Here is a 23904-nt window from a genome sequence, read left to right as displayed (position 1 = left end):
GAGACAATGGTACCGCCTTTCTAGTTTACAAAATTACTAGAAACAAGGTCTATCCATGATCTCTGCTGAATAAACAACTCTAGAGAAAATCTTCCTGTTTTCTCATTTTGTTTTAAATTAGCAATTCCACTTAAAGGATATTACAGCAGGAAGGTCTGTAACCAAACCCCTGCATCAGGGGATTGTAACAGGGCAGCTAGTGCTGCTCGGCTGCAGCCCATCCTGCACACCTGGCTACTCATGACTTTCACAACAAGAATATCTGACAGAGACTCCTGAACCCGATCCTGAAGTTTCAACCCTGCATGTTAACTTCAGCTGCCTCCCAATGCAAAGCAACATAATCAGCCAGGCAGAACACTTCCTGACAGGTCTACACGGAGGCTGCTGCGCGATGCACAAACGCAGAGCTGCCAGGAGCTGGGACCTGGAGGTGCTGGGCACCAACCAGCAGCGGGCAACAGCACTGAAAAGTTCCTCCAACATGCAAAATACCTGCATGAAAGAAAGGTAAGCAATCCAGGGGACTTCAAACCACAAGGCAGCATTTCCTCATTCTACGGCTACACAGCATCAGGATTCCAGCTCCAGAACATTTCAGCTACTATGCTAAACCACTTTGCAACTTTGGGAATGAATGTTCTTTCAGGCACGCTTTCACACGGCTCACACAATGTGAGCAGGTGCCTTTTTTATTTGTATGTTCAAAGCAATACAAAAGAGACAATGTCAGAATTCCAAAAGCCTTTCCATAATAATGAAAATCCTCACAAAAATTCAGTAACAATTACCAACTTGGAACTAAGAATATTTTACAAAAGCAGAAACCTCTCAAGTTCTCAGAATAGTTAAAGCACAATTGTAATGAAGGAGAAACCAAATTCATAGCAATATTACAATTTTTAAATAAAATGAAAAAATATCTTTAAATTTATAGTCACTAATTAAACTTTTGCCAAAAACTACTACAACATACAGCACCACTCATTATGAATGCTTACACTAGAGGACAAACCACCTCCATGGAGAAAAGCCAGAGTGAGACTGATGTTATTTAAATTACTGCTAAATTTAACAGCCATACTTTCCTCCTGAGCATAACTGATACTGCTTTTTTTCATTTCTACTAAAATGTTTAAATATTTGTGCAATAATACACTAGGACCATGATTTACGTGTACTACTTAACCAAATTTATTGCCATGAAACAAAAAGGATGCCTTCCCTATACATGAGTGACAGCCAGCAATGGTTTCGCAATTCTTCTTTGGTATCGCCTCATTGTGCAAAACTAAAACAAGATACATGTTTGGTATTAATAGCTAAAGGGCATTCTCTAACTTACACATTTCCTCATGAGTACAGAACCTTCCAGTGCTGAAAAGGTCAATAATTGTTCTAACATGGAATAGTATTGAAGAAATAACCTATGCCTAGTAGTTATACAGACCCAAAGGAATCTTATAAGACATTCTTATTCCATAGCAAAAGTAGTTAATTTTTCCATACTTAAGCTGCTATGCTGTCATTAACTCTGAATCTTGGAAATTAACATGTACACATTATATATAAAAATACATAAACATGTAAAATATATATACTATTATATTTTTTTATATATAATTTATATATTATCTATTCTATGCCTATTTTAAAATACTTTTCTTTGTGCTGCTTCCAAAAGTATTCATCTTTGTAAATACAAGAGGAAGCACAGTGAAACAACATACAATTTATCTGGAAAATCCAGATTTTTCCAGGGATGTAATTCTACAGTGGCAGAACCGAGATCAACAATGTCCCATGTGCAGGACTGTTTTCTGTCAAGCGAAACATGAATATCAGAAAAGTGGAAAAAAAAAGCCCTCACAAAACCCAACCTAAATAAGTCATTATAAGAATAACAAAACAAAGCAAGATGGCAATCAATAGTAAGGGAGAAAAAGAAATAAACTTTAAGGGTAAGACACCGAACAGAAAATGAATTTTTTGTATTTTTCTGCAGCCAGTCCTCGCTGCAGAAAAGGAAAAAGCCTTAGATCAGTTCTCTAGAGATTAAGAAATGAGAATAAAGTACTTGAACCAAAAGAAAGAAAAGACCATGTTACCATCCGAGTCAGAATAGTACTATCTACAAATTCTAACAGAATTTTTGTCATCTATTCACTATATCACTCATAAATAATAATAAAAACCTTTATGACTAAAAACCTTTATGTCTAGATCTTGTGTATGGGTCAAGAGTCACCATTTACATAAAAGCACGCTCCAGCATGATCCAGACCAGCAAGCTGTAATTTCAGTATCGGGTAGAAAGCAGAACACATTTACAAATTCAGCATAACAAGGGCACATGAGTACAACTCCCAGACTCAAACAGCTATTATCCATTGCTTCTTTTCCCTTGATAATATAGAAATTACTGGATTTTCATCAATATTCTAACAAAATTCTTTGTGACTGACTATTGAGGAAACTGAGATACAACAAGGTAAGAAACTATTTTAGATATAGTTCACAAACTGCTAGACCACATACAAATCACAAAATATTCAGAAAAGCTAGGTTAGAATTGGGCATGGCACTCCTCAGAGTAGGTAAATGAAAGGTACAGAGGAGCTATCTAGCTGGAATTGTGTAGATGCACCATGTAAATAACGCTGAACAACAATCCCAGGGCAGGATATCCAAAACCACACAATATTCATTTTCTAAAACAACTTGAGCTCTAAAGGCACTATGTGGCACTAAAAAAATTGTATGAGTTAGGATCTCAAATCTCTTGCTAATATGAAAACAGATGACATTTTTAGACCCAGACGCAGTAAAACTCTAAATAGTCACTAAATGAGCAGCAATATTCAGAGCAGGAAACAAGATGTGCAGTACAAGGAAAGAAAGTGTGGCTGAAACAGTCAGCAAGAAAACAAGAATAATGCAGAGAACAAGAGAAGTGAGCAGACACAGTCTTACAACTGTGCCAATAAAGATCTTCATGAAGAAGATCCATGACATCTGGATGTTAAAATAGTCTGCAGTAGGTTTATGTAAAGTTAAACTATAAAACACATTAAAAGAATTCTAAAGCTCCAAAATCAAGGACTCTGATAGAAAAACATTAGAACTGGGTACTTCATTTGGCCCTGCTTGACCTTTTGAGCCTAATGAGTCTTTTTTAACAAAATAAGCTTATTTAAAGCACTGCAGTTCAAGAAACTGATTCAAGGTGATCTTATAAACTAAACAGCAGAGCTTTGACCTTCAGACCTAGAGATGACCTACCATGGTTAGGGAATGCAGTAACAGCCAGTGGTGGGACATTACTTCTCTGTGTAGAAAGTAAGACAGTAGATAAAAGGACCAAAAATACACTACAACTTGCAAATTTCTGGATTTCCTCCTCGCAGCAAACCAGAAAAATATACTCTCACATACAGCTATGACTCCTGAATTGAATTTAGAAGTGCTACAGGGGTGTGTGTTATGGCAATTGCCATTATCTCTACCCCTGTGCACCCAGTGTCCCTTTACATGCACATGCCAAATTACCCTTGCGCTCCACTCTGATTCAAGCTCCCGCCTCTCTGCATTTCTTTCCCCCCCACATCAGACCCAGCAGCCTCAACCCTTCACAGTCTATTCTCTGTTACCATCTGGATCTTCCTTTCCCCTTGTGCTGCCATTCTTAAACCTAAAAGTCTTCATCACCATTCTCCTGGTTTAGGACTCCTGCTGTTCTCTGATACTTCTACCTTCTTATTACCTTTTCACCCCACTTTTCACTACCCTAAAAAGCCAAAATACCAGTCAAATTCTTTCTCCCATCTGTACTGATATAGAACCAGGTATAAGAACAGCACATTTTCTGTTTATGCTTGGTGCCTGCACATGGCTCCTTTTGCCCACTCTTCCCTATCTACCCTTTGAGGATGAAGTCATCTGTTCACACCATCTTAACTAGCATCTGCACAGCAATGGCTTATAAGCATGTCTATCCATCCACCTACTCCTGATTGCCTCCATATGGTACTGCTTCTTTTCTTGATTTTGTCTCCAGAAAACTTAAGCTTAATATATGTTCACAACTCAGCTCCTTATCACTCCTCTCAAACACTTTTTGCAGATAAAACTTCTGCCAACATCACCTCCTGTCATATCGGTAGTCTTTTGTGACCCCTTTGCCTGCCTTTGAACCATGTATTCATGATATACCCAAAATCCTGTTACAATCTTCCTCCGTGTGTACATCTTTTTCCAACAGAACAGCTCATCCAATACCTCCATCTTTGTTCAGGCACACATTGAAGAATTAGAAAGGGAGATAGAGATTCATCTGTTTAAATTTAGACAGGCTTCCTTACTTATCCTTAGTCATACTGAAAGTGAAGCAAGTAAATCTCTTTAATATATTAGAATTTATGCTTTCATTTTTGGAATCCTCTTTATCACATCACCTTTAAGATCTATGCTGGTATCATTGGTTTCAAGCTCTTGAGAGGCAGATGATACAGAGACAGCTCAAAGGGCTCAATCAGCTGCTACTCAGCATAGCCAGCTGGTACCCAGTGATCTCTCTTCAAAGTTTCTGCAATCTTTATTTACATGGTTTCTGAATGCAAGAGTATGAAACAGGAAGCATGCTGGATGGATATGAAGCTGTTTTAAAAAATAAATAAAGCATGCTATTACCTAAAGATAAATAATATATTGGATGTCTGCCTGAAAGAAAAAGTAAAGAAATAAAGACATCTGAGTTACACAACTGCATGATGTATTTGCATTAACAATCTACAACCAGAGGGCTGCATCAAAATTTGACCCAAACTACCATCTTAACACAGTTACTTATGTACGAAGTTACTTATGTATTTAACATTTAGTACTTTATCACACCTTACAAAAAACCTTAAAAATCTTTTAAATCATGGTGAAAAAAAGTCCCACACTCATCTGAGATTATAAACTGCCTATAGGACATTTTATACTCAGATATTCTTAAACTAGTTTTTTCAGCAAACCAATTTTGAAAAATATGGTTTTCGGGTTTACGTTGAAATGATTTCCAAGATTTATTTAGCACCACTACTAGTTAAAACAGGTATTGTGCTACACTTCTCATTACGCGGTTGTGAGCATTGCTTATACTGACAGAGTAGATTCAGAAATACGTGACAAAACAAAAAGTGAAAACAAAGACATCCCTTGCAAAGTGAAGGTCAAGAACATCATGCAAGAAAGACATCTTTACAAAAACCTGTCAAGTCTCTAACAAAATTCATGTGGAACATGCAAGTTTTTTTAGAAGTTTACATTTCACCAAAATTAATAAGCTCCACAACTATACATACATTGTACATAGTGATGGATCCTAAAAATAATTTTTTTCTGATCATGAATCAACCAAATTATCACGTCTGAATAATTACCAGGGTCTGAATAATCTTGGTGCATCCTAGCATAAATTTTCCTAATATACACGTAGGTATCAAGTTATCCTGAATATAAATTATTGCTACAAAACCTAGATGACCACTTGCATGTAAACATGTACGGTGAAATTCAGCATGGCTTAAAGAGGCAGCATTATTTCAGAACGTTCTTAAGACAAGAAAAATCAACAAACCAAAACAAATAAACAAACAAAAAATCAAACAAAAAACTCAGAAATGGAAAGTAGGCAAATATAGACTGTAGTAAGCTTTTAAAGTAATAACCGTTTAATCCCTTTTTTTTCCTCACTGCCATGTGGTTTCCAGTGTACACAAAGTAAAGAGTGAAAAGGTAAAAATAAAACAGGCATACCCTTAATATATTCCAGAATTCATAAATCATTTGTAAATTTAGTCCTTTTATAAAAGAATCCTTATATAAATTGGGGGAGGGAGGGCATCAATCCCATATATGAAGCACAATTAAAGCCCAACATCACTGACCAATCAAAATTAGTGAATGCACTGCATCTCTCTGCAGTGAGGAGAAGCGACAAGGTAGGCTGTCATTCTGCAAAAGCTGCCCATCGCAAGCTTTCCTCTCAGAAGCACTGCTCTTCTCTTTTAGAAAGCCTGAATCTCCGTGGTGTCTCTGGAGACAAGAAGCCTTCAGTATGTTAAATTACTTTCATTATGTATTTTCAGATGCTTATTGATTCTACCGTAGGAAGAGTGGGAGACTGCAGCAGCCTGTAAACCAGAACTAAAGCAATTGTATACATGAGCAGTATGCTGAAACAATGGCACAGTACAGGCACAAATTTTCATTAAGGTCATTTTTTGAAGATATGCTTATTACCCTGTTTCTATTCTACTCTGCTAACAAGTGAACAAAATGAATCCCTCCAACCTGGAACTGCTTCACCTGCATCGAGAATTTACCAAATCTTTAGTGGAGGTAAGACCTGTTCCTTATTATGATATGCAGAATAAGCAACGTTAAATCAAATTAAAAATTGGAGAATAAAAAGGCAAGAGATCAGATTCAACTTATATTAAGCAGTAATATATTGTTATATTTGAGACCAGGAAATATTTAAATGCTATTTCCCCTTCCTCATTAAAAACATAATGATAGAAAAATGTTATTCTGTATGAAAGTCTTCTAGAATATTAAGAAACTGTTTTGTTTGTACAACATGAAGATAGTACAGTTTAAGCTCATACAGTATTGGGGAAAACAACCACATAAAGCAACCGGGAATATGCTTTTCCTCCCTCAGCAGTATTTCCAAATATTGGCAGTTAAATACGTTTCAGATTTATTCAGTTACTCTTCGAAGGATCAGACAGTCTGTAATTAGTGCATACTTATTGCTTTATGAAGGTTGGCTCATATGACTAATCTCTGATTGCTCAAGAAATCCCCCTTTTTTGTTGTTTTTTTTAAACTTATTTCTTTCATTATCCTATACATACAAGCCATTTATTAAAAGCATGGATTTGCTAAACATCTATTTCAAGAAAGGAAAGTATAACAGCGTGCAAATTAAACAAAAGCGTATTTTTTAAAAGGCTCATTAACTCTGTTCAGTTTCTCATTAAAAGACAAGAGAGTTATATGTATAAACTACCTGCTCACCAGAGCTACAAAACTACATTTTCTAGCTTTAGTCACAGACACTGCATCCAACAGTTATTGCTTCTTGCCAGGATTTTTTGTAACCTGTACTATCTGGAGAACAGGAAACTTGTCCAAAAAACCTAAATTCATGTAAGCTGGCAGAAGAATATGATGTTACTAGCAAATAGAGAGCAGGCAAACTGATTTTCTATGAAATCTATAAGGTCCATTTTTAGAGATCCTTTATTCATTAAATAAGTGATATTAGAAAACACATTCTTGCATTATTAATTTTTTTTTTTTAATTATAGCCCTACTTTTAACCTTTTTTTTCCTCCCCTTCACAAGGGCATGCAGCAACTAATTCAGTTTTACTACTGACAATATGAAGAATGCAGTTGACCGGGTATCTTTGTAGCTGTATGACCTACGAGCGGCAGGATGCATCCCTAAAATGTATTCTTAAGACATAAAGGAATTAAAAACAAAACATGGAACACACTTGCATTACCATTTCCGTGCATGACACTTCAACAATATACATGGAAGACTAACACATCTGCTCAGATTTTCATTACAAGAAGAGTGCAATGATTGATTCTTAAAACGGTGAGCATTTCTTAAAGAGGGATTTATAATTTAAAACCAGAATTGTGGAAACTACTGATGCATGAAGAGACAATGAAACATGAAATCCCAAAAGGAGAATATGCATACTTCATCAGCAAGCTGAATAAAGGTTTAACCAAGCTTTTTCTATACTACTCATTAAATAACTTACTTGTCATAATGACTAATGGATATTTTTCTCTCAATTTTATGATGTTATGTATTCTCCTTAAATCAAAATAAACCAAATTAGGTAACCCATGGTTACTCTCAAAGCACATGAACTGGATTTTATGATGTATAGCAACTTCTTTCACTAAGCCATCACTCAAAACTAATGAGCAGGAATATCACAGAAAGAAATACGCAACCATAAACTAAGGATGTCTACACACACTCTGAAAACTGAGATCAGAAAATACTATTCTCTAAACCTGGAAAATAAAAACAGGCTTCTACAAAATACATCAGGGGAAGGAAATTAACATCACTTAAAAGAAGGTTTATTTGTCATTGCTGGCTTGAAACTCAGAACAGACGCAGAATATGCCCTGGTCTGTAGAAGTATCTGAGGCAATTAAGAAGTCCCCATGTTTAATCAGAACTTTTTGCTGCTGAACTGCAGGAACAAAATAAAGGAAAACAAAAAAAACCTGCAAGAAATGAAATAAGAGCTCAGCTACCACTTGATTTCCAGGGCACAGTGCTGTCAGAAATCTCTCAGTGACAGCATGTGTCGGTTTCTGCCCAGCTGCTGCCACGCTGTGCCAGGCCCCTGAGGCACAGAACAGGTAGGTGCCCCCGCTGCCCGCGCGGCGCTGGGGGAACGAGCTCCTGCCACACAGCTCTGCTCCCCAGCCCAGGCAATGCACCCAGCAGGTGATGCTTAAGCTCTTCATGGCGACCTAACACAGCTGAGCTTGTCTGTTTTCACAAAAATTCGGTCGCTGTAATGTTAGGGTGAGACTGTCATTTGTTTTAGCAGATCTGCTTTTGATTTCTTCCTGGCTTTTGCTAACACAAAAGAACTTCATTTGTTCAACAATGCATTTGGAATGGTTTCTTGAAACCAATTCACAGCCAGGACAGCATGCAAGAGGAGATCATATCCCTGAGGGTTAATATAAGACAGATAGAGGTTGCCTAAATTAGAAATGAAACAAAGCTTTTGAAATATTTCTTGTTTCATTTCACACCTGAGAGTAATACGTTCTAATTTACATCTTTTTTTATTTAAGAGGTACATGTGAAATAGCTGTTGAAGAATACCCAGAATTTTCATCATACAATTTGCAATTAATAGTATTGTTCAGCTGAAGCTTTTCAGAACTGCAGATGAAATCCATTTGCATACTGTATCCCAAGTGTGCTTAATTCATACTTTCATTTTAAAAGAGCTCAGTTTTGTTCACCTTAGTGCTATCCATTTTAATGTATTCAGAATAGAACAAAGGTCTACATCCAAATTTATTTTCATGCCAAATATGTCCCCTCTTAAATTTAAAGCTACCTGGAAAAAAGCCCTCCAGTATCATAACAAGAAATTGAATAACCTCTCTTTTATTTGTTCAATCAATTACAAACTCAAGAGCTGGCTGACGATATAAATCATACAAACATCAGGTATTACATGCAGATGCTATATTTAGAACTTAGCCGCACGTGTAGAACTAAGCAGATGAAATACAAAATAAAAAATCTGCTAGATAAAATAAATACCTTTCTGATCCTTATTTATTTCTAAGAGAAACATGCTATGTATGTAAATCTGCTTGGTTTAATTGCAGTTTGTATTAAATAAAAAAAAACCAAACCAAAATCAAAACCTGAAAGAGACAATTTTCTTTTTAAATATTATTTGCTGAAATTATTCCCTTAAATATGTTTTGGATTAAAATCAAATACTCTTCCATTCCATGTAGGCATAGATTTCTTGAAGCAATTGAAAATTCAAATCAGAAAAAGGAAATGTTGTATATTGTAATAAGCTCAACTTCACAAACCCATATAAGTTCTGCATTTGAAATTATATATACTTTATATAAAGCTGTTGTAGTGGCAAGCATCATACACATAGATGCTCAGAAGATTAAAATGAACAGAAGGTTTAAACTCTGTAAAAAACTGGTGAATTACAGAACATCACATTTCAGTCCACAGCACTACCGTAAACCTTACAAGAAAAAGGTGGATAAATTGGCATAAATAATTTAAACATCCCTTTTATGATACATAAGCAACAGTGCTCCATGCTCCTATCACTTTTTTTTTCCACAAGAGCTTTTTAAAATCATCTTGATCACTAATTTGTTAATACTTAACAACATTCTTCTAAAATGACCCTCAAAGCAATACAAAGGCTATGCACAAAGTATGGTTTATTCAACAAATGAGCCCTTTGTGAAAAACCACATCACTATAAACAAAGGCTTGCCTCCCTAAGTGGAAGCTTTTCACTATTTTTTCTTTTTTCAAACAAATCCTGCTTTCTTTAAAAAGCAAAGACCTTATTCTAGATCTTCAGGCTTTTGAGTCCATGCCAATTAAAGCTCTAAATATACTGTAAATGAAGAGTTTGGTAAGAATATTGCTTTTTTCCCCCCTCCTCCTTCCCCAGCATTTATCTCCAATAAATGTTAAAAAAAGAAATCAAATAGTTCCATATTTTATTTCACCTTCCAGGAGAAAAACCAGCTGCAACAAAAGAATGTGTTTGTCCCCCATTCTGGAAGTCAACATGCAGTCCGAATCTAACATTACAGTTCGAGATGCCATTGATGACATCGATACCAACATGTACCAACCACTGTCATATCCATTAAGCTTTCAAGTTTCTCTCACTGGATTTTTGATGTTAGAAATTGTTTTGGGACTTGGCAGCAACCTCACCGTTCTGGTACTTTACTGTATGAAATCCAACTTAATCAATTCTGTCAGTAACATAATTACAATGAACCTTCATGTACTTGATGTAATAATTTGTGTGGGATGTATTCCTCTAACTATAGTTATCCTTCTGCTTTCACTGGAGAGTAACACTGCTCTCATCTGCTGCTTCCATGAGGCTTGTGTCTCTTTTGCAAGTGTTTCAACTGCAATCAACGTCTTCGCTATCACGCTGGACCGATACGACATCTCTGTAAAACCTGCTAATCGAATCCTGACCATGGGAAGGGCTGTGATATTAATGACATCAATATGGATCATTTCACTGTTTTCCTTCCTGATTCCTTTCATTGAAGTCAACTTCTTCAGTCTCCAAAGTGCAAGCACTTGGGAAAATAAGACACTTCTGTGCGTGAGTACAAACGAGTACCACACTGAGCTAGGAATGTACTACCACATTCTCGTTCAGATCCCAATATTTTTCTTCACTGTTGTAGTAATGCTAATCACATACACCAAAATACTCCAGGCCCTAAATATTCGGATTGGTACAAGATTTACAACGGGACAAAAGAAGAAAAACAGAAAGAAAAAAACTATTTCTTTGACCACGCAGCATGAGACTACGGATGTGTCCCACAGCAGCGCAGGAAAAAACGTCGTCTTTGGTGTAAGGACTTCCGTGTCCGTCATAATCGCTCTGCGCCGAGCTGTGAAACGGCACCGGGAGCGGCGAGAACGGCAAAAGAGAGTCTTCAGAATGTCCCTTCTGATCATCTCCACCTTCCTTCTCTGCTGGACACCCATCTCTGTTTTAAACACCACTATCTTATGTTTGGGCCCAAGTGACCTTTTGGTAAAGTTGAGATTATGTTTTCTAGTAATGGCATATGGAACAACTATATTTCACCCTCTACTTTACGCATTCACGAGGCAAAAGTTTCAGAAAGTTCTGAAAAGTAAGATGAAAAAGCGAGTTGTTTCAATAGTGGAAGCAGATCCCATGCCAAATAACGCTGTAATACACAACTCATGGATAGAGCCTAAAAGGAACAAAAAGATTACCTTTGAAGACAGTGAAGTAAGACAGAAATGTTTAGTACCTCAGGTTGTCACTGACTAGATTTCAGTATTCACCAAAACACATCAAACGGAATATTTGAACAAATTGTAAAAAAAAAATACTGCCAAATAAGAAAAACTTTTTTAACTATTGGCAAGACTGTATATTTTCAATATATATGTTAAATAGAGTAGGTCTTGTATATTCAATTTCTTCATTATGTAAGATATATGTTGCATGGCTGTTTGTTAGCGTAACACCATGTGTATATTTGTCAAAAATATTCAAGTCCTCTTTTTTTAGAAAATAAATAGCCTTAAAGAAGTGCAAACTTTTAAAAATATTTGTATGGCTCAGTTTCTCTGTAAATATAAAATAATTTTTAAGTAAAAATGGCACTTGGGAATAATTTTCTATAGCACAAATTCACCATTTTGTATGATATGGTGTTTTTAAATTTAATGCATAAACAATATTGATCAGAGTATTCTGAATATTATGCAACTACAACCTGGATGCATTTTGACCTCATATTTAGATATTCCACTTATTTCGATCTTCTCCAGCATGTGACTACCATGCACATTATGTCCTTCAACTACTGGTTCAGAAACTTTTGTTATGGGGAAAAAAATTCATACCAGTCCAAAAATTGACAGTACTCTTAAGAAACGTAAAAAGTTTTGCATATGCAATCTCAGATCTACAATTTCTACAAGGAAAATACACAACTTTGAATAATTACAAAGGACAGGGCAGGAGTAAAAGGCTAAATTAAGGAAAAAAGCATGGATGAGAAAATTATTTAGCTGATGCTAAAGGTCAACCAACCGAGTCAATCCTGTGCAAAGGTTTAGATTTTTCACACTGACCTCTAGTGTGACACAAGGACCTTTCAAACGGGAATTTTTCATTCCTATCATCTATCTACATAGATATGATTGTCAAATGCCACAGCTAAAGTAAAAGATAATTTTCCTGCCCTTGATAACTTTATTATTCTCCACTGTGTTCAGCTCTAGCCATGCAATTGCCTTGTCACAAACCAATCACCAATACTAACAGCTACTGTATTCCTGCACGTCCTGGGCAGCCATGGCATACCTTTGTTCTACATTGTCTTCTTCAATTTCATCCCAAACCCGCATTGAAGTATCAAGAAGCCTTATGAATTTATCATCATCCATAGCACTGTAAACAAGAATTAAGATCTTGATCCAAACATAAGTTTGTCAAGTTGTTTGCACCATGCCACACTTAATTTCTTCATTTCAATGAAACCCTGGTGGGGAGAGGAAAACAAAACAAAAACCTGCAAAATCAATGAGCATGATTTCATTCCTCTTGTTACATAAACTGATCAATGTGTCACCAGCTACCAGTATATTTAAAATGCTAATTCTCAATAACTATTATCTTATATAAAAAAGCAGATCATACCCTTGAATACGAGAGCTAGTTTGACTAAAACATTACATAAAAAATTAGGATTTCTAAAGCACTTTTCTGAAGTTGTGCATAAAAAAAGGCGCAGTTTTAAGGGAACAAAAAGCTCTTCTCCACCACATAGCTAAATTATTAATCATATGTGTATTGCCAAAACTGGTTTTGTGCTTAAAAAAAAAATACCTGCAATGCACTTAGTTTACTTGAGCTCATGCCTTAGCTTACCAGAACTGAAGACCCAAAATATAATACTGCAGCTCCATATGCTACAAACAATAGCCACTTGTAATCATGTAAATTCTATCTAGAAATGTTATTATCTGATTGATGTGAAATGATACGAAATTACTGTGTAATATATTCAAACATACTTTCACTGAGTTTTTTTTGTGGAAACTGGCCCAAAAATACCTGCATTCAACTGCATTTAAAGTACTTTTTTATGCAAGTTATGTCTGATTTCCTAAAAGAATTGAAATCCTACATCTTATTTGAGAGGCTGCAGAGAGGAAGTAAATGCAATAATCTCTCTTTTCTTTTTTAATCCCATATCCTCCACATTTACCAGTTGAAAAAATCTTTTGAGAATAATTTCTGAAAAGAAATGCATGCAAAATACTTAAGCAGAAACTAATTTTTTTTCTTTTGTGTACCCCTTCTTCATTTCCCTTTCCAGCTATCCTCTGTATTTTGAACACTAGAAGCAGGAGAAGCTGGGATGTGTAGGGTTAATATTATAACATTATTTCAGTGATTACTAATCTTCCAATAAAGCATTCTTAAATGAAAGATACTACTCATTCATTTAAAAAGAAGGAAAGAGAAATGATAATGAACAGATTAATAAGTCTACATCATGTCCTTATCTGAAAAAAGCATTTAGAAAAGCTTTCAGACTTGAAAGGTTTCTTGACAACATAACCTTACTTCTTAAAATTAAATAAAACCTCAAGAATTACACATTTAGTGTTAAAAGCTCATTCATTACAAAATCAGATGCAATGAAGCAGCACTTCATAGCAGAGAAAGAGCAGCCTAGGAATTGCCCAAAGAGATTAAGCCTGGTTTTAAAGGCTGTGTCGATCACACTCATTGATTGCCTTTACAAATTCATTTTTTCTATTTTTACTTCATTTTTACTATTCTTCATCTTCAATAAATTTTTAAAAAGAGGACTTATACTACATAGGAGTACACTTTGAGGGCTGCAGAAACAAATTCTGCATACAGAAGGAAGGAACACAAGTAAGAATATGTGCCATCCTACATAGACCCAGAAGCCATCATAAGACAGAACCATGCATTATCTGTACCACATGCCAAATTTAACAGAAGACAAAATAAGAAGTAAATTGTGAAGACACACTACATATCCTACAGACAGAAGAGGATTTCAGGAATGATATGACGGTGTGGGTGCTTGACAGATAGACTAAAACAGAATGCAAAGAGGCAGCATCGCTGAAGAAAAAAGGGCAAACTTATGCCATAGTATTGTACAATAAGAAGCCCACTACATTCTTCAAAATGATCTCACCACAGTGAATCATTAGTTCAATTACATTTCACACCACTCAGCCTAAGGCAAGCAGAATTGTACAGGACGCCAAAAATATTAATTCCAGCAAACACATCTCAGAAACACAAGCAAGCACTGCCAGTTTCCACACGTTCTCTGTCTCTAAAGTATTAGCTGGTATCTGACTACATTGTTTTTTAACTGCAAATGTGTTTCCATTCAATTTTATACTGTAAAATGAGGTTATCTCACACTAAAAACACCAAAATAAGCAGAGTGCAGCGCCAGTATCTATTAGAATATTCAAGAAGCTTACCTTCACACACTAGTACATCACAAACCTGTGAAACTGAAATGTAAATACATCACATCATCTAGTTTCTAGTACACAACAATTTTTATGGATTACAAGGCATGTAATCCACACATGGTCGGAGGTTCTGCTTACTTTATTAGTGCCAAGGGAACAGCAGTCACTTCTGTGCTTTCTAAATATATTAGATTAAAAATGTATGCAGTTGGATACACATCAGATCAATTCACCTCCCTTCATTGTTACATAAATACACACATGTATGTCCATACATAATTTTTATTTATTTGCACACACCAAAAGGTGGGTTTAACATCAGGATCTACTTTTTATTTATATGAAGGAGGTTTGGTAAGAGTATCACTGAACTGGACTGACAGGCACCATGTCCCACCACACAAACTTAAACATCCTACCTTCCCCACCCATGTTGGATTTTTTTAATTTTAAGTTAAATAATTCTTTGAAAGGCTACAGAATTTACCCAGACAGAAGAACAAAATTTCTGCTGTGTTAACCATTAAATATACTATATTGCAGTATTTCTTTTTAAAGTGATGTATGTGCTAATTATCAAATTTCTTTGACAGTTGAATATTCTAGACTTATGTTTGTTTCCTACGAAAAAAGTTTTAGTTGCCAATTGCTATCAAACTCTTTTGAAAGGAGCGAATACAGCATTCTTTAGCAAAGTTTCAATGAAGTATTAAAAAATCTAGATTATGCTAAATTACTCTTCTGTTACCCATTATTCAGACAAAATACCTCCAACATACAGCTAAGAACAATCACCTTCTGTCTTAAAATTTTCCAGCCTTATAAGAGCTGAATTCCACTCCTACTTCACACATTCTGCCATTATATCACTGAATGTATTTGTCTTACACCAAGAGGAAAGAAGAATCTGACTCTATAATTACCATCTCCGTTTTCTACTTCATAGAGCACTTGCGCAATTCAAGAAGCAAAATGAAATCCAGGGTTTGAGTTTTGTTTTGGTGGGGGAAGGTAAAAAAAAAAAAAAAAAGGAAAAAAACAACATACTAACAGGAAAATCAGAATCACTCAGAGCCAATAAGCGTTAAAGAAGAGGGATGTGAAGAAGAAGAGGAGCACAGGTCCAGCAGAAAAGGGCAGAAGGAAGCACTCAAAGGCAGCTGGGGCCATCAGGACCACAGAAAGGCAGAGGGCAACACACACTTGCTGTGAGAAAAATGCTAACCTTAATTTTTAGGTTGTAGCAGCCAAAAAAAATAAGAACTTGTCTTTGAATCATTGCGTCTGATATGTGGTTGTGCCAAAACTGCTGGGAGGAGAGGGGGGAGCGAGATGAATAGCAACTCCAGAAAAGGCTTTTGATTTAACAAAATACACAGGATAACTGACAAACCAAAAGCATGCACAATTCTATTACCCCTTTTCCTACAGATAAAATACAAAGTACATACAGACTACAAGCATTACAAGAAAAGACCTGAAAGGTTAAGCATGTGGTCCCAGTGATACATTTTAAAATATGCTATTGAATTTTGCTTTAGTCAGTCAGATAACTTCAGTTCATCTGGATGTTTAGAGTGTGTTTTACTACCAAAGTATGTTTTTAACTACTGTTTTAGCTTTAGATTAGCTAAGATACAAGCTTAGTTTTAGCTTCTTTATCACAGTTTAATTATTTTTGTAGAGTAATAAAGTGAAGGAGATATATCATCAAGCATCTTTAAATTCTTTGCTAAAATTATACTTCACTGATTATTATAAATTGAAACAATGGGAGAAATATCTTCTTGTGTATTTATTTTATAGATTTCTCTATCACCTTCTTTTCCTATTTTACAAAGAAATTCTCACACAATGAAAAGAAATCTACTTGAAATGAAAAACCAGGAGATTTACAGTGAAAGTTGTGTGATAGGTACAGAACCTGAATTTTTATACCAATTCTTTTTATAGTTTGAATGAATTGTATCCTTAGCATATAAGCATTTCTATATCCACATTCTGATTCCTGACACTGCAGCCAGGCAGGCTGAGAGCACAAAGCTGTTGGCACACAGCACACTCGTGTTTCCTTTCCAAGATGGGTTTTTGGAAATATACTTTTGGTTTCTGTTACCCTGACACAACCTCTAACTTCCTACCATATACTGTAACAGTTTAACCTGATACCATGTCTAATAAACAAATCAATGTCACTGCTGAAACAACATTGCTGTAAAATCTGTCACTCGGGCTATGTCAGACTGCTATTAACATAGCTGTATTAGCACAGTTTTACTTTTAACTGTACCAGGAACTCTCACAATCTGTTGTGAGATTTTACTTCAAATTAAATTAAATTTCAACTCAATTAGTAGGGGGGGAAAAAAGCACAGTAACTTATTACTACTCTGCACCACAGTTTTCTTTCAAATTTTATTTCAAGATATTTTTCATAGATTCCTGCCACAAATAGAGATAAAAAGGGATAAGGAGGAGAAAAGGACATCTACCCACATTACTAAGTTATTAAAAATATAAATTATCAATTAAATTATTACAAATCAGCGATACTTTGTGTACTAGGCTGCATTTACAACGGGCTGAAATCACACTTAAGGCAAAAAAGAAAAAAATATAAAGGAACGCTATTTGCCATGTATTATCACAAAACAAAAGGTGAGTGTGAGCACTGCAGTTGTAAAACACCTTAAGAAAAATGAGGAAGGTTATTATTCCTGCTAAGAGCTCTAACAGCTAGTAAATGAGACCTATCAATGAACAAGAACAAACAAAACAAAAGACGTGAAAATCGGTCGAGGAAAGCTCGATATGACCCAGATACGACCCAGAAATGCACCCTTGAAGCCCAGAAAGCCCAAGGATGCCCATCAGCAGCAATGGAATCTGGCCAGCAGGAAGAGGCAGGTGATGCTCCCTCTACTCTTCTCTCATGAGACCCCACCTGGACTGCTGTGTCCAGCTCTGGGGCCACAACCCATCAAACATGCTGACCTGAGAAAGTTCAGGATGGCCATGGAGACACCAGAGGGGTAGAGCAGCTCTCCAATGAAGACAGCTGAGAGCTGGAGTTGTTCAGCCTGGAGAAGAGAAGGCTCTGAGACCTCAGAGCACCTTCCAGGATCAGTGGGACCTACAAGCAGCTTTTTTTTACAAGAGCACGGAATGAAACAACAAAGGGGAATGGCTTCAAACTGAAGCAGGACAAGTGTAGGTTAGATATTGGGACTTAATTCTTTACTGTGAGAGTGGTGAGGCACAGGAACAGGCTGCCTAGAGAAGCTCTGGAACCTCCATCCCTGGAAGTATTCAAGGCCAGGCTGGATGGGGCTTTGAGCAGCCTGGTCTAGTGGAAGGTGTCTCAGCTCACAGCAGGGGCATGGAAGCAGATGATCTTTAAGATCCCTTCCAAACTAAACCCTTTTGTGATTCTATGAAGAGAATCTGTGGGTAAAGACTACATTACGGACATATAACCTTTACGGTCAAAATTATTAAAATGGAAGTGTACAGCTCATCTGCACTTGCACCAAACAGCAATGAAGTACAGAAAAGTGCACATGAAGACAAGTTAAAGAGATCTTCAAAAGGATTCATATATTCAGACGCTTCTAATAAATCTTGCCTCAGTTTTACAGCATGCAGTGAAGATTCCAGAGCAGTTCAAATAAACTAGAATAAAAGTGAAAAACTTTTGATACAGTCACCAATTTTTTCTTGTGTCCTGAATTTTTTTCCAGTCAAAAGTTTCTGCAACTCTAGTTTGCTAATCAGGCCTGCTAAAACTGGGCAAGGGGGGAATCTTTGAAGTTGTAGACAACCTGGCAGAGAAACAGTATGTTCTCAAAATAATAGGAAGTTCCTTCTTTTAATGAGGTTAGGTTTCCACATTTTTCCCTGAGATTACATGAAAAAAGGTATGAGACCCTGCTGGTTTTGAGCTGAAGAAGGTCTAACTTCAAGACAACTAAGTCAGTAATTAGACTTAATGCCTGTGAATAACTGAAGGTTGGGCCTGAAAGGTAAACACATAAGACAACTGGACTATTTTATGTTTCAAACAATAACTGAGCAGAGATGATAAAATGCTTAAACAATATTTGAAAATTATGTGTATGAGTTGGGTGACAAAGAGACAAAACTACTCCTGTGAAAACAACCTATTTTTAAAGCTGTTTCCTATGAAGAATGAAATCTTACTCTACATTTCTCATTACTTTGTGTTACACACAGTAACACCTTCACTGATCCTTTAGGCAAGACAAGAGTAACAATAGTTACAGGGATAACTAGTACCAATAGGGATACTGGCTCCCATCCAGGGCCTGAACAAAGATTAGTCTTCAGTCTACTTTTCACAGCTATTTGGTTAGATTTTTTAACCAAAACTGGCTATACTTTAATGAGAAATGAACAGGATAAAATTGGGTATTATGTTTAAGACTTGAACAACCAGTATTTACTTGAAGAATTCAAGTAAATTGTGTCTATAATCCAATTTTTCAATTATTTTATACTTCTGAATTTGCCAGGCCTCATTTTCCAGTCCTTAGCTCTTGCCATTTCCTTTCCTGCAAATCCAAGAGCCCTTCTGTGGTCCTTCATTTTCTCCCCATGAATGCACCTCTACAGTCTTAATCTTCATGAAAAAGGGCCCACTTAATCACCCACTGTGACATGTATAATTGCATTTATTCACAGGTAACCACAAAACTGTTTTTATCTGTAGAGCACAATTCCCTGCACCATTTGCACAAGTACAGATTTGTTTGACACAGCTGCATGAATGCAAGAACAGAAACAACATTGGTAAAGCAATCCCAGCAAGGACACGGTCCAATTCCAAAGCTTTACAGTTTAGTCGCCCTATTTCTCTGTTCCAGCTCCCCTAGTAACAAAATCATCTACTAAGAATGTAGAGCAACTGTGAGGTGAGGAGAATATGGCTTATCTAAATACCTGCTTCGGGGAAAAATAACTTAAAGGGAGGTTTAAGTAATCTAAATTTATGCACATAAATCTATAACGCATCTACACCATTTCTTTAATCAATTCAGTAAGCAAAACACACAAATTTGTTTGACAACACATTTTCCATAAAAAGGTAATTGACTATCATTAATTCAGCTTTACAGCCCCGAATTATTCTTTCAAATGAATTCAACTTGCCTACTATTTTTTTAGAGTAGCTTTGTATATACTTGACATTGATATCAATAGAAATATCATCTCCTTTTGAATGCTGGAACAACCCAAGCTGGAGTTTCTCTTACCCTTTCAGTAAAGACCTACAAACTAATGTCTCTGGGAACTCAGCACTTTTGTGTAACATCCTTGTTAGTTGTTGGTATCCTTACTCTATGGAAGAACAAATTACCCTGTCTTCAAACAGAAAACAAGAGCACTTACTGAAAAGTCCTCGTATTCTCCATCTTTGTGAACAATCTGGAAACTAGTATATTAAAAAGTTTATCTCATGATAGGTGTCTTTCTGGTTCCAGTGAGCCATGGACATTTTTTTTTTGCAATATTTTAGATTTTTTTTTCATACCTATAATCTATATTCGCAATGCATTCAGTGGTATTTATACATTGTTTTCGCTTTGTCACTACATTAGAACAGGCCTTTGGCCAGGAGTACCCTCTGTCTTGATTGCCAAAAAGCCAGTATTTCACAACCTAACATTGTCTTCTCAGCAAGGTTTCAGCTTTCAAGTTTGGCTAAATACATGTGCCCCACCTACTGAACCGAAGATCCTCTGCAATGGAAAATCAACGCTTTCCAAAATGAAACACTGAACACTGGGTCTATTCTCAGTTTGCCCTATGCATCACAACTTGGCACTCTGGCAACAAATGTCTTACAAATCCAATAAGTTTGTTTATTATAAGAGAACAAAATAATATTTCCTGTATTAGAAATGTAATGCACTGGCTTCAGAGGACAAATAGTCTAGGCTCCCAACACTGTCCTTCCACACATTTTGGAAACATGCAACGATTTGGCTTTTCTGGTTCAATTCAGTGGGTTGTGAAAGTAACATCTTTTGGGTTTTTTAGTTGACTTTCAGATCTATATGCACTTACAGTTACTTTTACTGAAACTTCTCTTTCTATAATCCTCAATGGAATTTTCTGGAAATTATTTTTTACCACCATTATTTGATCTTCTAGTAATCATTCTAATCCAATGCTCACTTCCTTCCTTGGTCACCACAAGTCATCTGTCCATTTTATCAATTTCTATTCTCTCTCACTCTACTGCTGAATCTGTTTGTTCAAAAAGAAATAAAAACCACTGTTCTGTCAGGCATACAATACTGAAGTGTTATTTCCAAATGAACCACGCTCTTCTTCTGTTCATCCATTGGGTTACACACTAATAAATGCTTCAGTCCCAGCAGAAAGAAAAAGATCAATATTAGAAACTGCTTTTCAGTGTTATTTCCCTGACCACTAAACAACTGATTTCACCATCAGCCACAGAAAAACACAACTCAGCTACCCTCAGCCAGCATCACTAGAAAAAATACATGTGACATTTCTCTACACCTTTCCATGGACACATGATCATCTATTGACCTCAAACCACCAAGGTGATCATCTTAGAGACCACTACGCTAGTTCTGGGAGAACTAACCTGCAGTTTATTGAATGTCCAAGCATATAAATGCTCAGAGAGAGGGAACAGAGAAAGTTATAAATGCCAATTCCTACCAGAGCTTCAGACAGTGTCAATGCACACTTAGCCAGAAACATAAAACTGCAATTTCCTTGCAGAACTTCCATCCACAGCAGAACAGACAACTGGATCCATACTGTTTCAGATGTATCATTCCAGCTGTAAAAGGAACTAGAGAAGTAAATTCTTCCATTCTAGTCATTTGTGTCACCAATTTAAGAGCCCTAGCTCTTCGTTGTTTACTTGAACTTTAACGCCTGTTGAAACAGAGGAAGAATATACCACAAATTTAAAGATGACATCACTCTGTGTTGTTGATATCCCTGCATTCATTTACTGGTTGGAATTGTGTCATTCAACTTGCCTTTCTCTTCATGACCACATACACACAGCTTTTGTTTTGTTTATGTAATATGTAAGAGATAATGGAAATTATTTTCAAAGTCTTGCCATCTAACTCATACTCTCTACAATGTATTTATAATTTACAAGTTGCAAAAGGATAATCTCTCAGAGATTCACCACTAACCTCTGTGTCCCTTCCATTGTCTCAGTCAAAAGTACTTCTTTTAATCTTTTTTTTTTCATCTTTGGTCTGGTCTTTTTTTTTTTTTTAAACTAATATGGAGTTTTTAAAGTCAGTGCACAAAAATTATTAGATTCAAAGGCAGACAGAGCTTGCAGACATCTTTTGGTCTTGCTAATTTTTGTATGTCACCTGGAAACAGAAACCCAGGGTTTTTCTTTCTACTTTTAATAATGTAGTTCTACTGAATGACTATCCAGTAACAATATTTTGTCTCAAAACTCAGATGTCATAGGATCCATACTAATTACACAATCATAACTGCTTCAAACAAATAAAAAAATAATCCTCTGAATTACTATTTACCCTGTATTTGGCTGAACACAAATATTCAAAATCTAAGCCTATTTGTGTTGCTGGTTCTCTCATATCCTATCATATCTCTACTCTTATGACACACCTTAGCCAACAAATACAAAAATACATACTGTTCAAACACTTGAAAAGATCAATGGGTAAAGCAAAAACAAGGTGCAAACCTTGTTGCAATGCCATCCTTCTGGTGGGAGAATAATTATGCCTTAACAGCAAAAGAGAAACAGGTTTGGTATAACGCCTTACTGCTCTACAGGGATACTCTGAGAGTAGAAGGAGAATTTCATAATTAGAGAAACAGAATACAAGTACAGTTTCCAGATTTTAGAGTTACAAATTTGAATTCACTAATTTCAAAATAAAGAAACAAAAATTGGAAAAAAAAAAAAAACTGTGAGATTTGACCCTTACATTTAAACCTACTAATGAAAAAAGATAGGATGGGGTAATTGCCAAGATCATCTTCTACAATTTCCCTTTTCATCACTCCTTCTATTCTTCCTTTCCAACCAGTTCTTCTTTCAAAATTCCCAAGTCCCTTTATTTCAGCACTAGGCAACACTACAAACCCCAGATACAGCCTCTAGATCACAAAACCCCAGACCATCTGATGTATTACCAGAGCAAATGGAAAACACTGCAGTCACAGTAATTTTAAGAAAAAAGAAGTACTGGCTTAATCTCAAACACTGAACTGAATGTGCTACCAATGCAAGCACCATTTGTGCCTCATGTGCCTGTCCACAGACAGTTTAAATGCATAATAATTTATCAACTGCATGGTGGGGGCAGTTATTCTGCTGTCCTGACAATAATTCATTTCCAAGCAGAAAACACTTTGTGGCAGTCCATCACATTTCCCCCTCTCTCGTTCCTTACTTATTGTCCACTATCATTTCTTTCCCACTGCAGCTCTCTGACCTGTTAGAAGGGAATAAACCAAGAGCTGTCAGGCCCAGATTTTACTCTGTACCTGCTGAAGCCTAGCTTAATGTAATACAGGCTACAACCAAAACTTCTTTACATTATATCATACAATAAAAGTCATAACTGATCTTAATAATGAAATAGCAGAAATCAGATTTAGGGAACAGATGACAGGGAGCTGGAAAGAGTAAAGCTATTTAGAAATCTAAGGAACAAAAGGTGTAGACATCTGTAACTGAAAAAGAAAGAAGCAAAAGACAGAAATAGTCTTTGATAGACCTGGAATATGGATGAAAACTTTTAGAAATACTCCCCACGCTACAGTTAAAGCAACTTGAACACACCATAATTAACTTCTGACACCAACTTACTACTGGGCTGTCAGTAATATATCACTCAGGAACAGGTCAACACCACAACAGAGTGTGGAATACAAAACTCATTTTAAAACATCTGACACACAACCCTCCAACAAGGCCTATGTGCTTCAGACTAAACTTACCAAACA

At 36.1% G+C, this 23904-nt stretch overlaps 2 protein-coding genes across 8 annotated transcripts in view; one reads left to right on the top strand and one right to left on the bottom strand.

The window, feature by feature from the left end:
- COG5 (component of oligomeric golgi complex 5) overlaps nucleotides 1-23904 on the bottom strand; it is a 174191-nt gene that overhangs the window by 132967 nt on the left and 17320 nt on the right. The window contains exon 1 of one of the 4 annotated variants that reach the window (XM_026790292.2): nucleotides 5803-5941. The exons of the other annotated variants lie outside the window; for them this stretch is intronic. The gene's annotated coding sequence lies outside the window, so the exon portion shown is untranslated. Of the gene's footprint in view, nucleotides 1-5802; nucleotides 5942-23904 lie in introns of those variants that run through there. 4 annotated transcript variants of the gene reach the window in all.
- GPR22 (G protein-coupled receptor 22) lies at nucleotides 5878-15928 on the top strand. Of its 4 annotated transcripts, XM_074540050.1 has the most exons (4): nucleotides 5878-5987; nucleotides 6135-6387; nucleotides 7402-8453; nucleotides 10345-15928. In XM_074540050.1, the coding sequence occupies exon 4, from the start codon at nucleotides 10370-10372 to the stop codon at nucleotides 11669-11671; it is 1302 nt and encodes a 433-aa protein (XP_074396151.1). In that variant the 5' UTR covers nucleotides 5878-5987; nucleotides 6135-6387; nucleotides 7402-8453; nucleotides 10345-10369; the 3' UTR covers nucleotides 11672-15928. The 4 variants fall into 4 exon arrangements, with proteins under 4 accessions (XP_074396151.1, XP_005481937.1, XP_005481936.1 ...); XM_005481880.4 differs by lacking the exon at nucleotides 5878-5987 and having other exon boundaries at nucleotides 5994-6387; nucleotides 7402-7662; XM_005481879.3 differs by lacking the exon at nucleotides 5878-5987 and having other exon boundaries at nucleotides 5994-6387.

The sequence above is a fragment of the Zonotrichia albicollis genome, chromosome 4 (genome assembly GCF_047830755.1).
Source record: "Zonotrichia albicollis isolate bZonAlb1 chromosome 4, bZonAlb1.hap1, whole genome shotgun sequence".
In the NCBI taxonomy this organism is placed as follows: Eukaryota; Metazoa; Chordata; class Aves; order Passeriformes; family Passerellidae; genus Zonotrichia; species Zonotrichia albicollis.
Note: the sequence above shows the minus strand (reverse complement) of the source record. Positions and strands in the feature narration are given on the sequence as shown.